Raw genomic sequence first — 22905 nt, 5'->3', positions numbered from 1 at the left:
TTACACCCGTAATTTAATGAAGATTAGATTCAAGACTTTGATTTCCTGTTCGTTTCTTCCGTTAGTATGGCCATGAAATCCACAGATCCTAATACATGCAAAATATTAAACTGCTAAAACCTTTAATTAACCTCTTTAAAGTTGTTATATAATATTCTCACAATGGCCCGCCTAAATTTTACTTGGCTTATACTTATTTTTATTACTAAAATGGCATGAGAAAAAAAAATTTCTGGAATTGGCGGTATCGGTTGGAGTGTGGTTGGGGGATATGCAAAAAAGGTTACTTAAAAATGTAAAATTGACATTAACTATAAAAGAGTTAAAATTTGAAGAGCAATTGAAAAAATTAATATTGTTATTCTGATTAACTCTATTTTTGGGGACTTGTTATGTCATATTTTGATAGGAAAATCACTATTTGCAGGTTCAGAAACAATTTGTAGGTATAAGTAATTTAATTACATTTCAATTTAACTGGCAAAATTGGAAATTTAATTAACTGTAGTTTTGTGAAAAAGAAAGAAGAATAGAAGAAACAAAAATGAGTAAAGAGATTCCAAGCCTTGTTAATCTTACTACAAGAGATCAACAACAGTTTAAGAATATTGTTCAGCTTTATGATCAAAGAATATATAAACGATCACTGAAGCTTACTGAGGCAATGCTGAAAAAATATCCCAAACAGGGAGATTTGCTGTCAATGAAGGCTTTTATATTAGGTGCAATGCATCCAGATAATAAAGACGAGAAACACAAGGAAGCTTATGAGTGTGCTAAAGAAGCAATCAAACAAAATATGAGAAACCCAATGAGTTGGCATTGTCTTGGTACATTATACAAGGGTGACTTTGATTACAATGAAGCAATAAAGTGTTTTAAAACTGCATTAAAATTTGACAAGGAGGATTTGGTAGTTTTGAGAGATTTGGCTACATGCTTTATTCAAATACGAAATCACCAAGGATTTAGAGATATAAGAAATGAGATTAAAAGGATTCGCCCTGACATTAGAACAAATTGGATAGCCTCTGCATTAGGGAATCATTTTTGTGGGTATATTAATTCTACAATTAATTGTTTAGTATCTATTGATCAATTTGGTTCTTCAGAAGATGGCAATATTTGTTCAAAAAAGGCTATTTTAGATGGAGAAAATTATGGGATTTTATTCTCTTTTTTAGAACCATTTCAAAGATCGGAGTTACTTTTATACTTTTTAAAAGTATTGTTGGATGGGAAAAAGTATCAACAAGCTTATAATTTTTTAAGATCAAATAAGGAATTTATTCTTGATAAGACTGACTACTACACTATTATGGGGAATCTTTTACTTAAATGCAATAAAAACTATACAAAAGAGTGTTCTGAATGTTTTAACCATCTTTTAGAGCTTTATCCAGACGATGATTTCCCTTTATTTGGGTGTATGATTACAGATCAATCTTTAAAAAATGTGATATTACCTCCTCCAAATTTACCAAATCAGCTCATAAAAACATTTGAAATACAGGATAAGGAAGATGAAAACACTGTATTTGAAAATGAGCCAGTTATTCCAATTTGTGGTATAAGATCCAGCTTTTTTCATAATAGAGGTACCTCAGGTATAATGTACTATCCTATACTGACTAATGATACAGTTGGAAGGAATGAGTACTTAAAGAACAAAAAACTAAGTTCAGAAAAAATTGATAATTCTTATGGTTATAAGCCCTCAAGTAATATAAATAATGAAGTTTTGGAGTTTATAATTTATGATGATAACGAATTGGCTGAAAAAATGGTAGAATATCAAAATTCTCTAAGAAAAATTGAAAGGTTTTTCGAAGAAAAAAAGTCTCAGTTCCCAGCTAGTGACACTATTTTAAGGTTAGATATGGCATTTTCAAAAGGAGAAGAATTTTTAAGAAAATTCAGAGATTACTTAAAAAATAAGCTTGGGAGCAGGATTACTGGGTTAAAGTCTCTAATAGGTTACCTAATTAAAATGGATGGTAAAAAGAAAAGCTTAATTCATACAGAATTAAATAAGATTGTTAGTGAATCTGAAAGTTTATATGAGAAAGCTCAATTTGGAAAGAACGAACTGATTACATTGTATTATATATATTCCCAACATTTGGATTGCATGGGCTTTTCTTTGGAAGGATTGAATTATATTGAAAAGGCTTTAAAACTAGATGAAACAAGGCCTGATGGATTTTACATTAAACGAAAACTCTTAAAACATCTTTATAGGTTTGAAGAAGCAATGGAGATGATTGATCATGCAAGATTGATTGACATAAATGATAGGTATTTAAATACTCGTACTATTTGTGCTTGTTTGGAAAGTGGAAATTTTGATAAGGCTAAAGAATTATTAAAAAAATTTGTGATACGTATAAATGAACAATCTAAATCCAAAGAAAATGAAATTATGCCATCAAACGAGACAGAAATTAAGAATTTGCAGATGATATGGTATGAAAAAAGGGCTCTTAAGAATCGAGAGTTACTGGATTCTAGTGATAATAGCTATGTGATGATATTTGATCATTATTTAAGATTAATGGACTCAATGGAAATTATGAAAACTGATCAGTATGATTATCATTTGTATTGTTTAAGAAAAATGACACTATGTAGGTACCTGGATTTTATTAATATGCAGGATAAGTTGTTTTGCAATACAAACTATCGAGAAATAAGTATCATGTTTTGGAGAAGGCTTTGGATTAATATTTCAATGATAATAAATGGTAAATTAGAATTAAAACAAAGTTACTATGAAAAGGATAAACAAAAAGGAAAAAACAAAAGTAATGATGGAAGTGAAAGCTTAAAGGAAACTATTGAATTTATTAAGGACAATGAAAGATGTTGGAGTAAGTCACATGAGATTATTCAGAATTACAGAAAAGACTGTATATTCCATACAAAAAGTTTTACTCCAATATATATTCACTATTACTGCTCACAAAAGATCCTTGGGAAATTATCTCTGGAAACTTGCATTTTGGTTTGCAGCCAATCAATTTACAGAGTATATATACTCGAGAAGTCTTATATTAAAGAAAATCAAATTGGTATTTTTCCTGTTTTGCTGGTTCATTTTTACACTAATATGCTAAAATACTTAAGAAATGGTTTTAATGATGTTTCTAAGGAATACGGAATTAATATAGTAAATATCATTTTTAAACAATTTCAGAAATTTACTAATAATGAGAATTTAAATATTGATAATATAAATACTTATTTCCAGGATTACATTTCATCTCTGAATATTAATAATATCACTGACATTGAAAGTCTTTGTAATTTGGTCAAGATCTCAACAATTAATGGATCATTTAAAAATATCGAGACTTATCTTGACAACTCAGATATAGATTTGAACAAATTCTCTGGAATATTTAACCAAAAAATTGTTGATTTGGTAAAATTGCTTGTAATTAGGTCCCTTAAGTCCACTAACTCTGACACTGAATCTCTGAATTTGAATCCATCAAATTTCTTCATTGAGAAACACTCTTGTTTCTCTAAATCGAAATTACTCAACAAGATTATGAATACTTATGACATTTACACAAGAAGATTTATTAACACCAACAATCAAGAAGGCCAAAATCTCAAACTAATATTACAAGTTAAACATTTAAAAGACCAGATTTCTAAAGAAACTGTGGATATCTCAAATTTGCCTATACTTGCTTTATCCATCTAATACTCAGAACTTACACATAGACAATTGGAGAAACAATAGTAAACAGATATATAGACAGATCGAGTAAAACGACTCTAAATATTTTAATATCTATTCGAATTAAATTTTAAATATTTCAATCTGTACGAAACTCAAGTACCACATCAAATTTCAAATCTTGTTTTAATGTGGGTTCTAGTGCCGTCTTTTATATTAAAATTGTTATTTTCGCACTATATACCATACTAAATAAGTGTAATTACAAAGTTTAGCTTTTTTGAGAAAAAAGCTAAACTTTTCAAACTTACTCAGTTCAACAAACTAGTGCCATTCTAATCCTACCCTGTCTGTTTTTATAATTTTAAATTGCTTTTTCATTTATCAAATATATAATGACGTGGATTTCCCGCCAAAACTACTTAATTAAAAACTGTCGCAATAGTTTGATGGTTTTATATAGACTTGAATTGTTTTTCTCTACTTCTTTATTGTGTTTCTTTTTGAGAAAATATGGAATTAGGAAAGAAAGGAGTTAGAAATTGTAAATTGAGCAAGAGGAGAGAAAATTAGAAAAAGCCTTTTATGCTCGAATTTTAGTAAAAGGTTCTCCCCACATGTGCGATTAAAGTACACGTGTTCCCCACAGTGGTGTATGCATGTAAAATCCGCGTACACTGCAATATTAGTTGGATTTTCTCATTGCTAATAATAAAAAGAATAGAGAAACATTTTTTTTAAAATTTATATTAATTCATTTTGGGAATTTTTTTTCAAAGTTTGTGTTTTGAATTTGTATAATCACTGAAAATAATGGATCTTTCAAAGAAGCTGAATATAACTGATGTTGCATCAGAGGTAAGTTAATTGTTTGAAAGCATGAGATTAGTAACTTTCTGTTGCTTAAAAAAATATTTATCACTGTGATAAATGCAAATATTTCTTAATTATATATTGAACTAATACTAATTATTTTCATTTTCTTAACGATTTTAGTTGAAAGATAAGAGAGTTTTCATTAGAGTGGATATGAACGTACCAGTAAAGAATGGACAAGTTACTGACAAAACTAGAATAATTGCAAGTATTCCAACCATTAAGTATGCTTTGGACAGTGGAGCTAAAAGCGTAGTTTTGGCTTCTCACTTGGGTAGGCCGGATGGACAAAGGAAGATGAATTATACCTTGAATGTAATAGTTCCAATTTTAGAAGAATTGTTGGGTAGATCAGTCATTTTTGCAAAGGATTGTGTAGGTAAAGAGACAGAGGAGATATGCAAGGACCCACCAAAGGGAACTGTTATTTTACTTGAAAACTTGAGATTTCATTTAGCAGAGGAGGGGAAGGGAGTCAACGAGAATGGGGAAAAGGTGAAAGCAAGTTCCGAGGAAATTGAGAGTTTCAGGAAGTCCTTGAGTTTATTAGGTGATATATATGTTAATGATGCCTTTGGAACTGCACATAGAGCACATAGTTCAATGGTTGGTGTAGATTTAACTCCAAAGGTTGCTGGCTTATTATTAAAGAAAGAGTTAGAGTATTTCAGTAAGGCATTAGAATCTCCTATTAGACCATTTTTGGCAATTATGGGAGGAGCAAAGGTTGCTGATAAAATTCAGTTGATTAAGAATCTACTTTTAAAAGTGGACAGAATGATTATTGGAGGTGGAATGGCATTCACTTTCAAAAAGGTTTTGGATAATATGCAGATTGGTAAATCTCTCTTTGATGAAGAAGGAGCCAAAATTGTTAAGGAGATTATGGATATTGCTAAGGAAAGAAATGTTCAAATTTTATTACCTAGTGATTTTGTTATAGCAGATAGTTTTTCTGCCGATGCAAATGCTAGAATCATTAAAGATACTGAAGGCATTCCAGAAGATTGGATGGGTCTTGATATTGGACCAGAATCTTCTAACTCTTTCAAGGAATTTATTCTCTCCTCAAAGACTATCGTAGCAAATGGTCCTCCGGGTGTATTTGAGATGGAGAAATTTTCAAAAGGATCTCGTTCCATGGTTGAAGCACTTGTTGCAGCAACTGAGTCAGGTTCTATCACAATTGTTGGTGGAGGTGATACGGCATCTTTGATTGAGAAATGTGGATCAGCCAATAAAGTATCTCATGTTTCCACTGGAGGTGGAGCTTCATTAGAATTACTCGAAGGAAAATTACTTCCTGGTGTTACTTCATTGTCATCGAAATCTTAGAGTATTTCTTTAGAGAAAAATAAATTTTTAGAAAATTGTTATTTTTTTTTTCAAAGCATTTTTTCTGTAAAACTTTTAATTTGGATCTCATGCATGCATTTTTTTTTTAAATTACTCTAATTTATGGGGGGCTGTGTGCTGATCATTTTCAGGTTGGGGGGCGAAAATAATTATTAAGGGAAATTAGGAAAAGTAAAGTAAAATAATGAATTAATAATAATATAAGTACTCATAATCAATTATTATTTTTGAATTAAGTTGAAAAAACAATTACAAATATATTGAAGAAGCTGGATATAAACAGGAATATGGGTATTCACTATACATATTAACTAAAGGGAGGTGAAAATAAATAAATCAGTGAAAAAACTGTGGAATAGAAAGTGAGATCAAAGACAAATAAGCTAGCTTCTTGGCTAGCATAACCATGATTAATCATTTTCAAGAATTTTGGACTGACTCAGAAAGAAACCATGAAATAAATTTCTCTGCCATATTAGATGAGATTATTATCTCAGAATTGAATGAAGACCCAAACATAAATTTACAGAATTGGACTTCAATTCCAAAAATGAAAATTGGACTTAGTTATTATTTGGAAATAGTTGACAAAGTAGGGGAAATTCTCTTTTATAAATATTCTTTTAACATATTAATTTTTCTGTTTATTCAAATAATACAAAGACACTCAGAAAACATTTTGGATTACAACAAATATGATACCTTTTTAATAAGTTCAAATATATTTCTAAATAATACATGGATTTTTTATTTAATAGTTTATGTAATTGGAATAATATATTCATTTTTTGTTTACAGTAAAGAACAATATTTATGTAAATTCTTATTCTTTCAAAATAATCTTTCCAGCCAATATGAAAGGTACCGATTAGGAGAAATCTCCAATTTTTGGTGTATTATCATGGGTATCCTAAGTAGATTTCGTGAAATAGTGGATGCTATTATTTTCAGCTACTTATCTTCACATTATTTGCAACTTTCCCAAGCATTTTTATTCTTTTTGGTTCGCTTTAGCCTCGTTATTATCCAGATTAGATCTTTCTTAGCTGTTGGAAACATTAGCTCTAGTATCATTTGGATCACTAATTTCCAGAATCCTACACAAACTTCAGCTCTTAAGCCTCAAAGTCTGCTTTCTTCTTCTTCTTCTTCTTCTTCTTCTTCTTCGTACAATTCAAAAACTAAAAAAGATATTTCTTTTGACCAGGGTTACGTTGGGTACCGAGATATGAATCCTAATATTTCCAGAGTTTCTCCTTCATCTTCATCATCATTCCACTCAACAAAATCTCAGGAACAAGATAATAATATCGATCAAAGTATAAATGCTTACTATGATACTGGAAATAATCAAAAAAGGTGTCATGATTTGTCAAAACCTGTTCCTCCAGGTTTTTTGTCTTCTTCTTCCTCTTCTTCATCTTCCTCTTCTTCTTCTTCATCCTCCGCCTCTTCTATGCCATATCCACTTCCAAACTTTCCAATTGAATATCAGGACAGCTTTATACTTTGCAAGTTTTCTCAGACTTTTTTTTCACAAGGACTAGCTTCCTACTTTTATCCCAATGGCGTTAGATTGTTAAGAAAAAATCTTACAAAATTGAGTTCACAGGATCAACAGAGCCAGGCGAAAATAAAACCATTTAAGATTCTCCAGCTTGCAGATCTAGCATTTTACCTAGATTTGTTTTCCCTAGAAAACATTTTAAACCATCTTTATATTTTAAATAAACACAAGGAAACACACGAATTTAATATATCTACTTTTTTTTTATGGAAGGTACTTTCACATGATCTGATTATCGATATATGCAAGTTATTCTTACTTATTTTTGTCTCAAGATTATCAAAGATTTATCTAATATTAACGTTAACTATCTCCTCATTAAACATTTCTAGCTTATTTTTCTATCTACATGTAAATAAACAAGTAATTAATGATTTACTAAGATGATAGTGAATTTATAAAAATTGAATTTAATATTTTTCTATGGTTAGTATCTAAATTGTATATAAATATGTCTGCATGCATGCAGACATGCAGACATGCAGACATGCAGACATGCATGCAGATATATATTGTCTTCTGCAATGCATCGGAAATTTTATTGATGGAATTTAATTACATTTTATATTGGCATAAGTTAATGTAATCTAAAATAGCGTTCTGAGTCTTCTTAGGTAGCCTAACTGAAAATACAGAATCAGATGATCTTGGTTTAGACTTGGATCTGGACTTATATGATGCACTGTTTCTTAGAGCATTTTCCATTTTAATTTGATCCATTTTAATTAAGTGTTTAAAGTCCTCAAGCTTTACGTTTCTTAAAAGCCATTTCTGAGTTCTGGAAACAATTACCATTTCTCTGGTCTGCTCATCATATTCGTCTGGATCTTTTCCATCTTTAATCTGAAGATCATTGTGACTGTGGTTTTGGGAGTGTTCAAGTCGATTTGTGTGGTCAAGATCATCCTCTATAATTCCTTTATACATTACAGTTTCGTGATTCTTCCTGGTAACAGGATCTGAGCTAGGATCCATCATATAATCAGCTCCTTCATATCTTTCGTTGGACATTGTTTCCTGATCATAATCCTGAGACTTTGTTAATTTAACTCCAGTTATTTCTGTATTATCTTTATTAGATCCATCAGAACTGCTGCTGTTAAGTTTCATAACCCTGTTTATCATATCGTAATTACAAAATTTGGGGTCTATCTCACTGCCCAAAAACTGTCTGGAGGACCAGTCAACTCTTTGAAAGCTTGCGTTCTCTAATCTTCTCCAAAGACTTTTGATCATAAAAGGCACTAATTTGCAATAAAACTTTGATATCTTTTTAAATTCCAACTGAAATCCCAAATTCTCATAATGTTTAATCTTAAGTGTTATGTACCTCTTTATTTCTTCTTCCAAAGTAAAATCCACGTTCTTAGCCTCCTTTTGGTCTAAGTAATCCTTAAACCAGTTCTTTGAATGAATTACCAATGCATCCTTTGAAATTCTCTGTCTCTTACAAAACTCAGTTACCATACAATGAAATTTACCAATATTAAATGAGTCATCTATATAAGGTGTTAAATACCCCAAAACTCCCATATTTTGTCTGTATAAAAAGTGTAAATAGTCCCATACCACTTTTTCTATGGGGATGTTGTAATTCTTTACGGGGTTTAAAGGAGCCAAATAACTTTGTTGAGATAGCTGAGAAGGTTGGGTAATCTGAGAAGGTTGGGTAATCTGAGAAGGTTGGGATGGTTGAGAAGGCTGAGTAATCTGGGAAGGTTGGGATGGTTGAGAAGGCTGTGAAAACTGAGGTTGGGAAAACTGAGAAGGTTGAGTAATCTGAGAAGGTTGGGATGGCTGAGACGGCTGGGCAATCTGAGACAATTGAGAAATCTGTGATGGTTGGGTCATTTGAGATAGTTGGGTAATCTGGGAAGGTTGGGAAACCTGAAATGTCTGAGATGGTTGAGTAAGTTGATAAGTCTGGGAGTTTTGAGAAGATTGAGAATAGTGGGGAGATGGGGAAGGTGAAGGATGCAAGAGTTGTGAACTTTGAGAATACGCACCTTGGGAAGGGTATCCATTGATTTGGCAGGCCTGGAGTGCTGGAGACGATGGAGGAGATGGAGAAGGAGATGGGGGCACACTTTGAGGCCGAGAGGAAGGCTGGGACTGAGCAGAGTGGTGTACTTGTCGTTGGTATAAATTTTGAGGAATTTGCTGTCTTAGATTACCTTGATGTTGAAATTGAGACGGGCTTTGGTGCGGAACTGAGCCATTCAAATTTTGATAACTATAATGATGAGGATTTGGAGGATGAATGGAATTCAGAGGAAAATGAATATTTGAATTCTGACTTTGATTTTGCCCAGGATTAGAACCCATGATCAAGTTCAGATTAGAGCTTGAATTTGAGTTTGTAAGAGAAGTAGAATTTAGATTTTGGCTTTGGTAGCTCTGGCTTCCAATAGAAGATTGGCTTCCAGTCAAACTTCCTGTATTACTATTATTTTGCGTACCACCTCCCAAATTATCCATTCTTTGAGAAGATCCTCCTAACACTTCATGGTCTTCTACCATTATTGGAACGGAACTGTGATTATGTTGCTGAATCTCATGATATCCCGTGTGGTTACCACTCAGATCTTGAAATACCATATTATGGGTACCGGATTTATTGTAATAACCCCCGTTACTGTTCCCCCTACCGTGAATATTTTGATTCATAATCCGATTGTCTGAGTAATCAGACCCTCTTCCTGTATGGGAACTTTGATTCATTTCTCCAGATTATATTTTAAATCAAATAACTTCAATACTTACTAAATAGTGAGCTTATTTATATAGACAAATGGGTTTGGATATGAATATTTATACTAGATTGACAGTTACTCTAACCAACTTAAGATCCAGATCTATTTATTATTGATAATGGTTATAAAAGTATTTTAGCAACAAATAAAAATAAAAAAGTTGAGAAATAAATTGCTTTAACTTTCAAATAATAACATCCAGGTTTCTTATATATATTTAATGATTGAAAGAATGGAATAAGTAAAAGTAGTGAACATGAAACATTAAGAGCAAATCCAAACTCTGGATCACAAACCCTACTGATATCTCTCCGTTAGTTACTCCTAATTCTATTATCTTTTACTATTTTGATTATTTTTACACTATTTAATCCTCGGTATTCTTTTTTTTTGCTCTGCTTTTTTCTTCCCACTTATAAATTAATTAATTACACTGGAGACACCGGGCCCACGTCTAATCAAAAAATCAATAAGTAGTAGTAAAATAGTAAAAAAAAAGGGAAAAAGGTTAGAGGAGAATAAGAAAAGGAATCCCCGAAAGAAAAAGCTGGAAAAATACAGATAATATAAGAATAATCTGCGATTTAGGACTTGGATTACCTAGTATAGGGGACCTACTAGATCACTAAAGTTCCAGAGTGGGAGAATATAAGGGAATAATTTAAAGTTAAAAGAAAAGGAGGTGAGAAATTTTAGTCTTAGTTATAGAAGGACCTTCTATTATTGATTTTGATTGTATATAAAAGAAAATTTACTGTAATTAGAATAACGAGATGTCGGAAATGGTGGAATATGACGACGAGATAGTATGTTTGGGAAGGGGAGGAGTATTTAGACTTAAGGGAATGACAAAAGAAGTAGCTTCAGAAGAATTAATTGTTAACAATCCAAGTCCATTTTTGGAGGGTGTTGAGATTTATGCACAGGAACCTCAAGGGAAAGGATACTGCTTTGTTCCCAAAGATTCTAAGAATTCTGTAGTGTTAATAGTAACAAGGGAAGGTGAACCTAATAGGGAAATTAATATAGAGAGTGATTTTCCAGTTAGAAAATTGCAATATTCCCCATTAGGAAGTTATTTATTAGTACTAACAGTCTTTGAACAAGGAAAAAATGAAAATAATCTACGAGTTTACAAACTTAAGGAAAGGGAAAATGTAAGTTTACTATTTTCCTTTCCTTTTAAAACTAACAGTGCAAAGGTATTAAGTACTTGGCCTCCATATAGATGGAGTAATAATGAGATCTTTGTATTTAAAGTCCAGGATACCAGTGTCTCAATATTCAAAGGCGATACTGAGAATCTGGAAAATCCTATTGGAACTTTAAATTTCTCAAAAAGTATTCAGTTGTCAGTTTCCAACGAAATTAATCAAAATCCTTCTAAAGAAGAGGGAGTTAAAAACAGTGCCTTGAACTTTACGGTACTAACTCCACAATCAGCCCAAAACATGGACGTGTTTGTATACCACGCTGAGATGGGTAATGAAAATGAAATTAATCTTAGTTCTATAGGACAAATTTGTGTAAAAGAAGCTCAGACATGCCAGGTTTCCTGGAATAGCTCAGGAGATAGTGCTTTAGTGTTTGCTCAAATTGAAGGTGAGACTTTGGGGAAATCTTACTTTGGATCTTCTAGTCTTCATCTAATTAGAATACAAAATTCTAAAACTGTAGTCGCAAATAGCGCCTGGAAAGGAAACAAGGGAGGAAATGCAGAGCTTGATAATGGAAATGTTGGCTTTAAGCCCTCAGAAAAGCTGAGTCTAAGACATCAGGTCGTTGTTCCTCCTGAAGAAGGCCCAGTGAATGATGTAGCCTGGTCTCCAACATCCAATGATTTTCTATTATGCAAGGGAATAATACCCCCAGAGTTAACTTTAAATAGTGGGATTGATGGCTCACCTAAGGTTAGTTTTGGGAAATCTAGAAGAAACACCATTAGATGGAACCCTTCTGGAAAATGGTTTGCTTATGGAGGATTTGGTAATCTTGCAGGAGATCTTGACATTTGGGATATCGAGAAACAGAAGCTTATTGGCCAGACCAATGCTTCTTGTTGTATCACTCTCGAATGGTCAGTTTGTGGCAGATTCCTCTTAGCCTCAACAACATCGCCCAGACTTAGAGTAGATAATGCCGTCCGTATCTTTAGATACAATGGTGACCTACTTAGAAGAGTCAACTTTGATACTCTTCATTCAGCTTATTGGTCACCAAAAACTACCAGTTATAGACACTCAGTGAAATTCAGATCAGTTTCTCCTGGTAGAGAGTTTAACTCTAAACCACAACCAGAAAAGCAAATATATAGGCCCAAATGGGCAAGTAGTGGGTTTGCTGAGAGAATGAGAGCTGCAAGAGACTCCAATCATGTTCCCACTGTCGTTAATGTTCAACAGAAACCCAAAAATGAGTATCTCATCCCTGGGCTCCCAACACTTGAGGCTTCCGCTTCTGCTGCAGCATCTTCAAGACAAAGCAATCACCACCATAAACAAAAACAGAAACCCAAAAAGTAATTAAAATTCGGATTATTTTTTTTCTATATTCTAACACCACTTTACATTATTATAGCTATTCATTGCACCTGATTTAAATGCCGCCCATATGCATGCAATGTGGGGAACTGGTATGCCAAAGGGCGGGTTTTACAGAAAGCCCCCATAAGTATAATTTTTAGAGAGCATTTTAATTTTTTTATTAAAGGGTGGAGGTATTAGAGAATACAGTGGATAAGGACAGTAAACTTACCAGAGTATTTTAATAGTAAGAAATTTTGCTCTTTTTTTGTGTTTCCATTTAGAAGCTTTGTTTTTTTATAGAAAAAGTTAGTAACTCAAGTATAAGAAAAGAGCAGGAGCTTCTGGTTGGAGTTTAGTAATATAGTATTAACTGGTCTATTTAGATTCTGATTCTTTGCGCCAAATTGAACATTAATGTGAGAAAACATGAGAACTTCAAGATACCACCAAATCCTCAACCAGTGGATTGGAAAGACCAAAGGTTTATTGGTTGACGAAAATAGGGATGCTAATAGAGTCCAGTTGGCCGGAGAAAGTAAAGGGGTTGTTGGCAAAGACATTGAGTTAGAATGGGGAACTAAGTGGAGAGTAAAGGACAATGAAAGTGATAACAGAAAGAACGAGAAAAAATTGATTGGTGTGGTTTCAAGTATCCCCTCATTGACTGAAATAATTCGGCCATTTGGGGATCTTCCAAATGAAGTTTATATGGATTTAATGAGCAAATATAAATGCTATTTACACGAACTCAAAATTAGGCTGATTGAAATTTTTCGTATTAATTCTGACAAATTCAAAATTCAGTACAAGTTAGATATAGTGGATGAGAGATTAGCTCTAGTTGAAGAGCTTGGACAAGAAGTATATAAGCTATCAGCTGCTGATCTTGCTAGAATACATACTCAAAAAGATAAGGAGGAATGTCTGATGGTTGACAGACTTATTCCGGTTGTTGAAAAAGCCAAATCACTTATTATTACAGAGGAAGAGAAATTCCTTTTTGAACTTAGCTCAAAGCTTAGAACAAATCTTGATCAACTTACTAAAGAATTTTCTGAGCTACAGAACCAAATCTCACAAGTTGACAAACAACTAAAGGAAGCAGATGAGACTTCTAGTAGCTTTATTGCTGATGCTATTGAGACATTTAGAAAATGGTCAGAAAATGCCAAGGAAGTTATAAAGGCAGTAGAACGAGCCAATTAATTCTGAAACTCTTAATATGGCTATTCATCGTCTCAGCTCTATTTTACATACAAAATATAATTTATTTCATATTTTTTAAGCATGTAAAAAGTTACAATTACATTTACTTATTTTCCTTGATTCTCCAAAATTTGATTTAATTGGCGAGAGAAGAAAATAAAAAGAAAAAAAAAAATAACAGAAACAGAAATAAATGATTATGAAATCTGAATTTTATGTTTATATAAAATTACTTATGAACGGTATGCATGCATGCATGCATGCATGCATATGGTTTCTATATCTTTTTTTTCTTTTCATAAATTGTTGATTAATAAAGCTGTTTGGAAATATCCTCTCCTGTTCTTTCCTCAATATTTTTGATTATTGACTTAGCAATGTTAATCATTTCCTCAGAATGGTCGCTCAAAAGTTCTTTAATAGTTGGAAGAATGTCAGATAAATGAGACAAAATAGAAATGGAACAAATTTCATCTTTCCAAATCTTAAGCAGGATCTCTGCTGAAAACATTCTCACTTGCTCGTTTCCATTCCTTAATTTATTTATCAATAATCTGATTATTCCAGCTAAAATTAAATCATTATTTCTAAAGCATCTAATAGAATGAATCCAAATATCTCCAAGAATAAGATCCCATTGTTTCCCACACCCAGATAAACTTCTGGTAGAATTTGGATCAAATAAAGCAAACATATCCAAATTTGTGATTATTGGATTCACCAAATAATCCTCTATTGAGCTTGGTACATCCTTTGATTCTTCCTTTTGTCCTGATAAATAAAAGTAAATCATTTTTATTAAGATTAAATTATATATACCTAAATGGTACCAATACCAACCAAAGTCATTATCTAAATGACTTAAATTAGCAATCTGTTGATGACTTGGAGATCTTTTACTTGGACTCTGGATATTTCTGTATTGTGAAATCGTAATATTCTGAACACACGTTAAAGCATTCATTTGAGTCAAATCACATATTGACTTGACATCCAATGCTATGTCATCTATGAGGCAGAATACACCATATTCTCCTGTTGATTCAAATACTGCTAGTAAAATTAAAATCCAAATTCTGCAAGAGTATATATCTTTGACTAAATTTGAACTTTCTGAAGCAGAAATCTCTCCATAAAGATCCCTAATTGCTTGTTTATCAGAATTATTTCCTGTCTTTGAATCTCCAGATTTCTTTGTCATTGAGCTTACCTTGGAAAGGAAGCTTTCTCCATTTCTATGAATAAGTCTCTTTATTAATAAGATTAACTCTCTAAGTTTCTTTGCATTTAGTTTTAAAACAAATACTGATAGTAAAGTAGAAATACTTGATTCTAATCTCCAGATCTTAATATTTGAGTTAGAATTATTCAATAATGAATTTGATAGTTTTTTAAGATCTTTAACATCCAAACCAAACCAGTTTGGATTTACAAAAGCATGAGATAATAATACATCTTTCCCAAAAATACTTGAAATAAAACAATAAAGAGACTCTTTTCCACCTTTTTCATTCTTTATATAATACTTATCATTATTATCTTTCTCTTCTTCAGTTCTTTTTCTACCAGATAACTTTTCTTGATTATTTCTAATTTCAGAATCTTGAGAATTATTTTCAACTATTTTTAGATCTGTCTCCTTAATTGAATGTAACTTTGAGAAATTGATGATTAGTAAATTCACAAGTAAAAGATAAAATTGAGAAAATCTTTCAATAAATGACTTTTCTGTTAATAGCTTATCAGCATCGATGAAATTAATGGAAAATGAAACAATCAAAACCAAAATAGCCAATTTAGAATAATATATATCAATTTCTTGTCCAATTAATATATTACTGGTACCTATATTCTCATTAAAATTCAATTTTGAAAATAATTCTGATGAAATTTCTTTAAGTATTTGACTATATCCTCCAATAAAATCCTCATCATAAGAATGAGATGTTGGTGAACTTGTTAAGCTACAGTAAATTATAAGAATTCTTATTATATAACTTTCAAAGGTGTATCCTATCATCTGAGATGAAGATCTTATCTTCTTGTCTAATTCTCCCAAATAGAATCTCAATTTAAAGGTATTATTGTCATTTTTTTGCTTACTTATAGATAAATCCTCAAGATACTCAAAAGATTTGTCTTCTTTATTCTTTTCTCTTTTTGAATTAAATTTAAGCTTTTTTGATCTTTCACTCTTTAAAAGATTAGTTAGTTCAGAAAGATCATAATATGATACCATCTGATCATGTAATAATACATTTACCAAGATTTCTTTTCTAATTTCAGCATTCATCATCACTGAACCTAAATTTGAATTTAATAAAGTACTTAATAAAGCCAAATAAGGTAGTAATAAAGCTTTTTGTGTCACAGAATCCTCATTTTGATTCTTATCAAGGCCTCTATAACTTGAAGTTATCATAGAAATTAATATAGATTTTACTTTTCTATCATTTAAAATATCTTTTTCTATTATATTAATATTATTCATATTTGCATTATTATTTAAAAATTTAATAGTTCGTATTGTATCTTCAAGAATTGTCTGGATTTCACCTAAAATAGAAACAGCCTCTATCTTTTCTAATGTTAAGATCTTTTCTAATAAGAAATTTTGAATTAATGGGATCTTAAATATTAATCCATATCCATCCTGAATATTTTCATGATTCTTATAGAAATGAATTATTCTCGAAAATATTAATTTACTGAATTTATCTTGATATTTTTCTTCTCCTTGTAATACAAAAACTTTTAAAATTAAATCTATAATATACCAATTCTTTATCCAAAGCTTCAATTTAGATTTCAAATCTTCCTTTTCATTTTCAAACTCAGATCCATATTTAGATCCAATATCAGAATCTGATCCCGTTTCCATTCTTTCATCTAACATTTCAAGATCTTTTTCTTTCATTTTATAATTGATTAAATATTTTGGATCTTTATTAGAAACAATTATATCTAAAAAGTATTCTATTGTATTAAAAATTATGGGACTTTTTTTATCATGCTTATTAATTGAATAAGATCCTAAATCAGAAACTTTAATATTCTTATCCAAACATTCTTTTAAAATAATACCCAAACAATCCATTTTATTATTCAATAATATATTATAAAACCTTCTTCTTAAACTTTTAATAACTTGAAAACTTGGATCTTTGGATAAATCCCAATTAACTATCAAATATTTCTTCATATTATCATCCTCTATTATACTTTGAATTAATTGATCAATCTCTTTTTGGATACCCTTATTATCATTAATATAATAATCATCAGTATTATTATTATCTATTACATTGTCTCCATTTCTATCTAATTCAAATGAAGTTAATAAATATTCCTTTTCTAATTTATCAATCCTTGATTTGAGTTTTTCATTAATTTCAAGATCTGTCTCGTTACCTTTTAAAACGGTACCCAATTTTTTAAGAATTCTTTTATTCATTAAAGTTTTAATTAAAATCAAACGGTCAAATAATTCAAGTAAATCTTGAATTTCATTTGATTTTATTTCAGTATTTAATAAAGTTTTATTCAAGAAATAAATAATAGTTTTTGTCATTAATATAAGATTCTCTAAAATGACTTTTTTGGTCTCAAATCCATGATCATTTTGATCATGATCTTCAAATTTCATTAAGATCTCCATTTCATTTTCAACATTAACAAGTAAATCCCTATATACATTAATTCTTGTATCAAACAGCTTATTCTTTAAAAGATGTTTAATTAATATATCAAGATCAGTATATTCAGAATTTTGTTTCATACTTAAATAATATTTAATAATCATGAATATTCCTTGACTCTTTTTAAATCTTTGTTTTTTTTCTTTATAAATTACTTCATTATGTAATTTTTCCATAAAACAAAGTAACTCATTTATTTGATTAAACCTATTTGTTTCAACAATTTCCTTAATTTGTTCACTTATTAAGATTTTGAATAAGATACCCTTGATCCTTTCTTTACTATAATGATCAAAATATATAGAATTTTGTAAACTATAATCAATAAATAGACTAAGAGAATAAAATGTTGACTTTACTGCAAAATTTTTCTTATCGATACCTCCTTTTGTATTTTTTACCAAATTCATATATATAGAAAATAATACCTTACAGATTTTAAAGTATGATTTAGAATGATCTGTTGTATCCTTATTCTTAGGTTTTATTTGAATATTTGAAAACATACTTGTGATTGAAGATACTATCATAGGATTTAACATAAACTTTGATATCACATTTTTGTCATTACTTTTTTCTTTAATCTCAAAGTAATCCAAAATATTCTCTAAATCCTTAAATTGAGTACTTCTAAATTTAATTCCAAATTCTAATATTCTAATTAAGTAAAACTCAATCTTAATTAAAATATCAATATCCATTTCTTCATTAAAATTCTTTAATCTATTTCTATTTATTTCCAAATATCTTAAAGTTTGGCTAACCAAATCTTTGTTAAAGTTATATTCTATTTTTTGATCTTGAGACAATTCTTTTTCTCTTATATTTAAAATTTCTAATGAAACTAAATTTAAATCACAATAAATCCATTCTAATATTATTTGTTCATTTAATCCAATACCCAAATCTGTCTCTAATTGAATTTTAGTATTTAATCCCTTATAATTATCTTTTAAAATACAATATTTTAATAACCCAATAATTAAAAGATCTAATTTTTCCAATGATTTTTCTTTAATATATTGAGATAAAGATATCTTTTTAATATTTTCTGGAGAATAATATACAATTTGGGAAATAATTCCAACTATAAAAGAAACAAATTTGTCATCATTTCTTAAATTTCTTGTAATCTTGTCATCTAAAACTATTAATAATATCTCAATGAAAGTTTGTCTAGCTAGTTTATTCTCCTTAATCAAATCTAAATATTGGAAATCATTCTCAAATCTTTGAATCTTATTCAAATATCCCAAAATTAAATTGTTTCTTGTTTCAATATTTTCTTTATTGTCTATATAATTAAGTAAATTTTCTATGCCTTGCTTTAAAAAAGATAATCCAATAATTTCTGTAGAATTTGAATGTTTATCTTTATGATCAATATCACTTTTAACTAAGAAACTTTGAGCAATTTCTATTAATATTTCATGATAATCAGAATAAATATTTCCATAAATAAGATTTTCTCTTATGTAATTAGACAAAAGATTTAAATTCACCTTAATATCTTCAATTTCTTGATCAAAAATTAATTCAAATATCATAACCAAATTTAATAATAATAAGGTACCGGATACATTATTAGATCTATTGTCTCTAAAAATAATTTCCAATAAATTCTGATTTCTATTTTCAACAATTATTTCAGATTGATGATTTAATAATATATCAATAATTTCCAAAACATTATTAATTTTTGGACCTAATTTATTTAAATAACATGATCTTAAGTTGTTTTCTTGATAATTGAATTGAATACCGGTATCATTAGAATGATCATAATCTAATAAAATATCTGAAAATTTGAGATTAATACCTTTAAATACTTTTTCTATATTAACTAGTTGTAATGTATCTTTAATTGCTTTACAAAGTCTAAAAGATGCCATTTTTATAGACATAGATCTTTGACCTAAGAAAGCTGGTATTACTGCATAAGATAAAGTACTATATAAGATCTTGAGTAAGTTTGAGACAGAAAAAGTATTATTTTTCGAATCTTGTGAAATTGGTAATTTTGAAATAACTATTTCAAGAAAAGAGTAACTATGACTTATTAATGTCTCAGAATAAACATTCTTTCCATAAAATGGTGAATTATATAAATCATATTCAAAATTTGTGATATCAAAGTAGAAGTCATTTTGGGACAAAATATTAAATAAATTTCTTGAAAGATTAGTCACCAAGTTTGAGATCTTTTTATTTCTTATTTTATAATCAGGGTCAAAACAATTATTAAGAATTTGAAATATAGGTAACCCCAAATGATTTATTGAAAGGATTCCAATATCTAAAGTATCTACCAAAGTAATGTTCAATAATTTAGAATCAAATATGTTATTTTCTCTAGAAGAAACAAGATGGAAAATAGATCTCAAAATAGTTAAAACATAAGTACCAACCAAATTGTTTGTTGTTTTTTTATCATCCTTAGATTTGAATAATGAGTTAATATAATAGTACAATTTGTAATATAAGGATTCCAATAAATTAATAATTTGTTGATCATTATTTAAATTTATTCCAAATTCTAAGAAAGAAAGATTAGGTAATAGGTAACTGGATTTAAGATCTGAGTTAAGTTTTTTTAAAGATAATAAAATTAAAGAAAGTTCCAAATAATTTAGATTTGGTTTCATAAAAATTTGTTTAAAGTAGACATGAATCTGATCATGATTATATATTAAGGAAATTAACCTAGATGAAATTTTTTTTAGATCATGAGAAAAAGAAAGATCTTCATGAGAAATTAATGTGAATAGAGAAATAAGAATATCAGAGTTTTCCAAAAGAATTAGATCCAAATCATTCATTTTATTTTTTAATTCAGAGTCAACATTCTCAAAAATTAAAGAAATACTTGTGAATAAATCCATAAACTTTTTCTCAAAATCTTGACCAAATATATGTGAAAATATAGATTCCATGATCATATTTTCAATACCAAAGTTACCATTTTTATCTTTGAAATTTAAACCAAATGAAACTTCTTTTGAAAAAAAGTCAAAAAGAGTAGGATATCCAGTTGTAATTTTAGATCTAAAATATCTAAGAAAACTCTTAAAAATTAGAGTAATCCTCCATTGGTATTGGTGATCACAATGACCTTGATCTTGAGACGGGGAATTTTCAAGATCTAAAAGATGAGAAATTTTTATTGTTTGAGTTTGCCTTAAAATTTGTAAAGCAGATTTCTCATTAAAGTCATTTTGGTTATTATCATTATTAAAAGAACCAAGAAAATGTTTCAATGATAAGTCAAATATCCTTTTTTCAAAATGAGTCATTTCTTTAAAATTCTTTGAAGATTTTTGGATTAAATTGGTAATCATATCCAAACAAGAATTTAAAACAGATGGATCTTGACTATTTAATAAAGTTAAAAACATACGAGAATTTTGTCCTTCTTTAGATTTTAGATCTGAGCCTTCTTCTTTGAGAACAATATCCAAAAACATTTGAGCCTTTTCTTTAAGTTCAAATAATTGTGAGTTTGGAGATGAGGATACACTCAATGAGAAATTGAGAGCAGAAAGTAACTCTGAAGGATAATTTGAATGGATAATTTGAATGATATCCACAAAATATGTATTTTGGATTTGATCTTGAGAATATAAATCTATTAAGGTTAGAATAATAACTTTAACCATTTTAGATTGTCTTCCATCCATTAATAAGAAAGAAGATGTATCTCCTAAAATATTTAAAATACTTTCAATAAAATTAATACATGATTTAGAAAATCTTTGATCTTGGATTATCCCAAAATTAATAATAGATTTAGTAATTAAGGTAAGGATTTGTAGAAATTCACCATCCCAATTTGATAATTGTTTAAAGGTATTAATAAAAACAATTTGTTTTTCAAGTATAAATTGAGATATTTCATGATCTAAATATTCAAGATGTGATAAAGTTCCAAGCTGAGTCAAAATATGATTCATTAATATAATAGTTTCTGGAAGGTAATTTGATGAATTTATATGATTTTTTGAAATAGATTTAAAAAGTTCCTCAATAATTCTAATTTGAATTTCATTTGAAAGATTAAGAAGAGGAGTTGCTAGTTTATATAGAATACAATATCCTGTAGATCTTAAATCTTCATATTGAGATCCTTTTAAACAGGTACCAAATATTATAATTTCAATAATATTTTCAAGAAATACATGTAAATTTTTTAAATCTTTAGATCTGGATAAATCTTCAATAATCTCAATAATTAACCAAGTTATAAGGTTTGTTAAAGCTATATTTTTTGTTAAATGAAAAATCTCCAATCTTTTTTCCCAAAAAACTATAATATTCTTAAAAAGAACTGAATTTCTAAGTAAAATAGATGAAAGATGACTTCTGGAAGTGATCACAGTACCTGTAGCCTTAATTGAATCAACTAACCCTTTAATTTCACTGCTTTCTGGTATATCCAAAGTTTTAATTAACTGACAAAATTCAGCCATATCATGATATGGTAGAAAAGAGTAAAAAAGATATTCCCCTAATAAAACATTGATATCATAGGCTTGAATTAAATACTCTATACAGATCTTTGTAGAATCCAATAAGAAATAAGGTACCAAAAAATCTACAAATCTTTTTAATTTTTCCAGCCTTTCTCCAGCTTCTTGTGCTGTCAACATTTGAATTGAAGAGATATCAGTATTCTCAAAAAATTCATTAAAAGCTTCATGAGAAATTCTCGGATTTAGAGATTCTAATTCCGAAAGACCTTGTTCTCCAAGGTATCTTAAACGGCCAAGATCTTCATAAATTGGAATTCTATTTTCAGCTGTAACTCCCTTTCTTGCATAAAACTCTGTTTTAGTGTCAAAAAGAAAAGAAATCCTTTCCTTCTTGCTTCTATTCACCTTTAAAGCTCTTTGGGATAAAAACGCCAGCTCATTGTTTCTTAACTGAGAATTTATTTGTTTCTGTAACTCAGTAGACATTCTATTATTCTTCTCACCTTTTATTATTTTCTTCTAATAATTACTCATAAAATTCAGATTTCGGATAAAAAACTCACAAAAGATGTTGTCTTTATTACCTGCCTAAGCTTCTTCCCTGTTTTATTAAAAAAAATATTAAAAAGAAAAATATAATCTATTTTCTAGTTTTTTATTGACATTTTAATAATTTCGATACCCCTTTTGGCGCGCGGTTGCATTTAAATTAATTACCGGTATTAAATTTAATCAACAAAATTATTATTTCATTACCTTTTTTCTCT

At 29.4% G+C, this 22905-nt stretch overlaps 7 protein-coding genes across 7 annotated transcripts; 5 read left to right on the top strand and 2 right to left on the bottom strand.

The window, feature by feature from the left end:
- Positions 1 to 544: 544 nt before the first annotated feature.
- Positions 545 to 3712, top strand: cubi_02766 (acetyltransferase; the record flags this gene model as incomplete). The annotated part of the gene is made up of 1 exon (XM_029019777.1): positions 545 to 3712. One exon carries the CDS (start codon positions 545 to 547, stop codon positions 3710 to 3712), a length of 3168 nt encoding a protein of 1055 aa, XP_028875184.1.
- A 789-nt stretch (positions 3713 to 4501) lies between these two features.
- On the top strand, positions 4502 to 5899 carry cubi_02765 (phosphoglycerate kinase 1; the record flags this gene model as incomplete). The annotated part of the gene is made up of 2 exons (XM_029019776.1): positions 4502 to 4546; positions 4685 to 5899. The coding sequence occupies 2 exons, from the start codon at positions 4502 to 4504 to the stop codon at positions 5897 to 5899; spliced, it is 1260 nt and encodes a 419-aa protein (XP_028875183.1).
- A 427-nt stretch (positions 5900 to 6326) lies between these two features.
- Positions 6327 to 7874, top strand: cubi_02764 (uncharacterized protein; the record flags this gene model as incomplete). Its single annotated transcript, XM_029019775.1, has 1 exon — positions 6327 to 7874. The coding sequence occupies one exon, from the start codon at positions 6327 to 6329 to the stop codon at positions 7872 to 7874; it is 1548 nt and encodes a 515-aa protein (XP_028875182.1).
- Positions 7875 to 8042: 168 nt separating this feature from the next.
- Positions 8043 to 10208, bottom strand: cubi_02763 (uncharacterized protein; the record flags this gene model as incomplete). The annotated part of the gene is made up of 1 exon (XM_029019774.1): positions 8043 to 10208. The coding sequence occupies one exon, from the start codon at positions 10206 to 10208 to the stop codon at positions 8043 to 8045; it is 2166 nt and encodes a 721-aa protein (XP_028875181.1).
- Positions 10209 to 11013: 805 nt separating this feature from the next.
- cubi_02762 (EIF-3A like translation initiation factor) lies at positions 11014 to 12762 on the top strand (the record flags this gene model as incomplete). The annotated part of the gene is made up of 1 exon (XM_029019773.1): positions 11014 to 12762. The coding sequence occupies one exon, from the start codon at positions 11014 to 11016 to the stop codon at positions 12760 to 12762; it is 1749 nt and encodes a 582-aa protein (XP_028875180.1).
- A 429-nt stretch (positions 12763 to 13191) lies between these two features.
- Positions 13192 to 13971, top strand: cubi_02761 (uncharacterized protein; the record flags this gene model as incomplete). The annotated part of the gene is made up of 1 exon (XM_029019772.1): positions 13192 to 13971. The coding sequence occupies one exon, from the start codon at positions 13192 to 13194 to the stop codon at positions 13969 to 13971; it is 780 nt and encodes a 259-aa protein (XP_028875179.1).
- Positions 13972 to 14281: 310 nt separating this feature from the next.
- On the bottom strand, positions 14282 to 22624 carry cubi_02760 (uncharacterized protein; the record flags this gene model as incomplete). Its single annotated transcript, XM_029019771.1, has 1 exon — positions 14282 to 22624. One exon carries the CDS (start codon positions 22622 to 22624, stop codon positions 14282 to 14284), a length of 8343 nt encoding a protein of 2780 aa, XP_028875178.1.
- Positions 22625 to 22905: the final 281 nt, after the last annotated feature.

Source organism: Cryptosporidium ubiquitum (assembly GCF_001865345.1).
Source record: "Cryptosporidium ubiquitum isolate 39726 chromosome Unknown contig_1, whole genome shotgun sequence".
In the NCBI taxonomy this organism is placed as follows: Eukaryota; Apicomplexa; class Conoidasida; order Eucoccidiorida; family Cryptosporidiidae; genus Cryptosporidium; species Cryptosporidium ubiquitum.
Note: the sequence above shows the minus strand (reverse complement) of the source record. Positions and strands in the feature narration are given on the sequence as shown.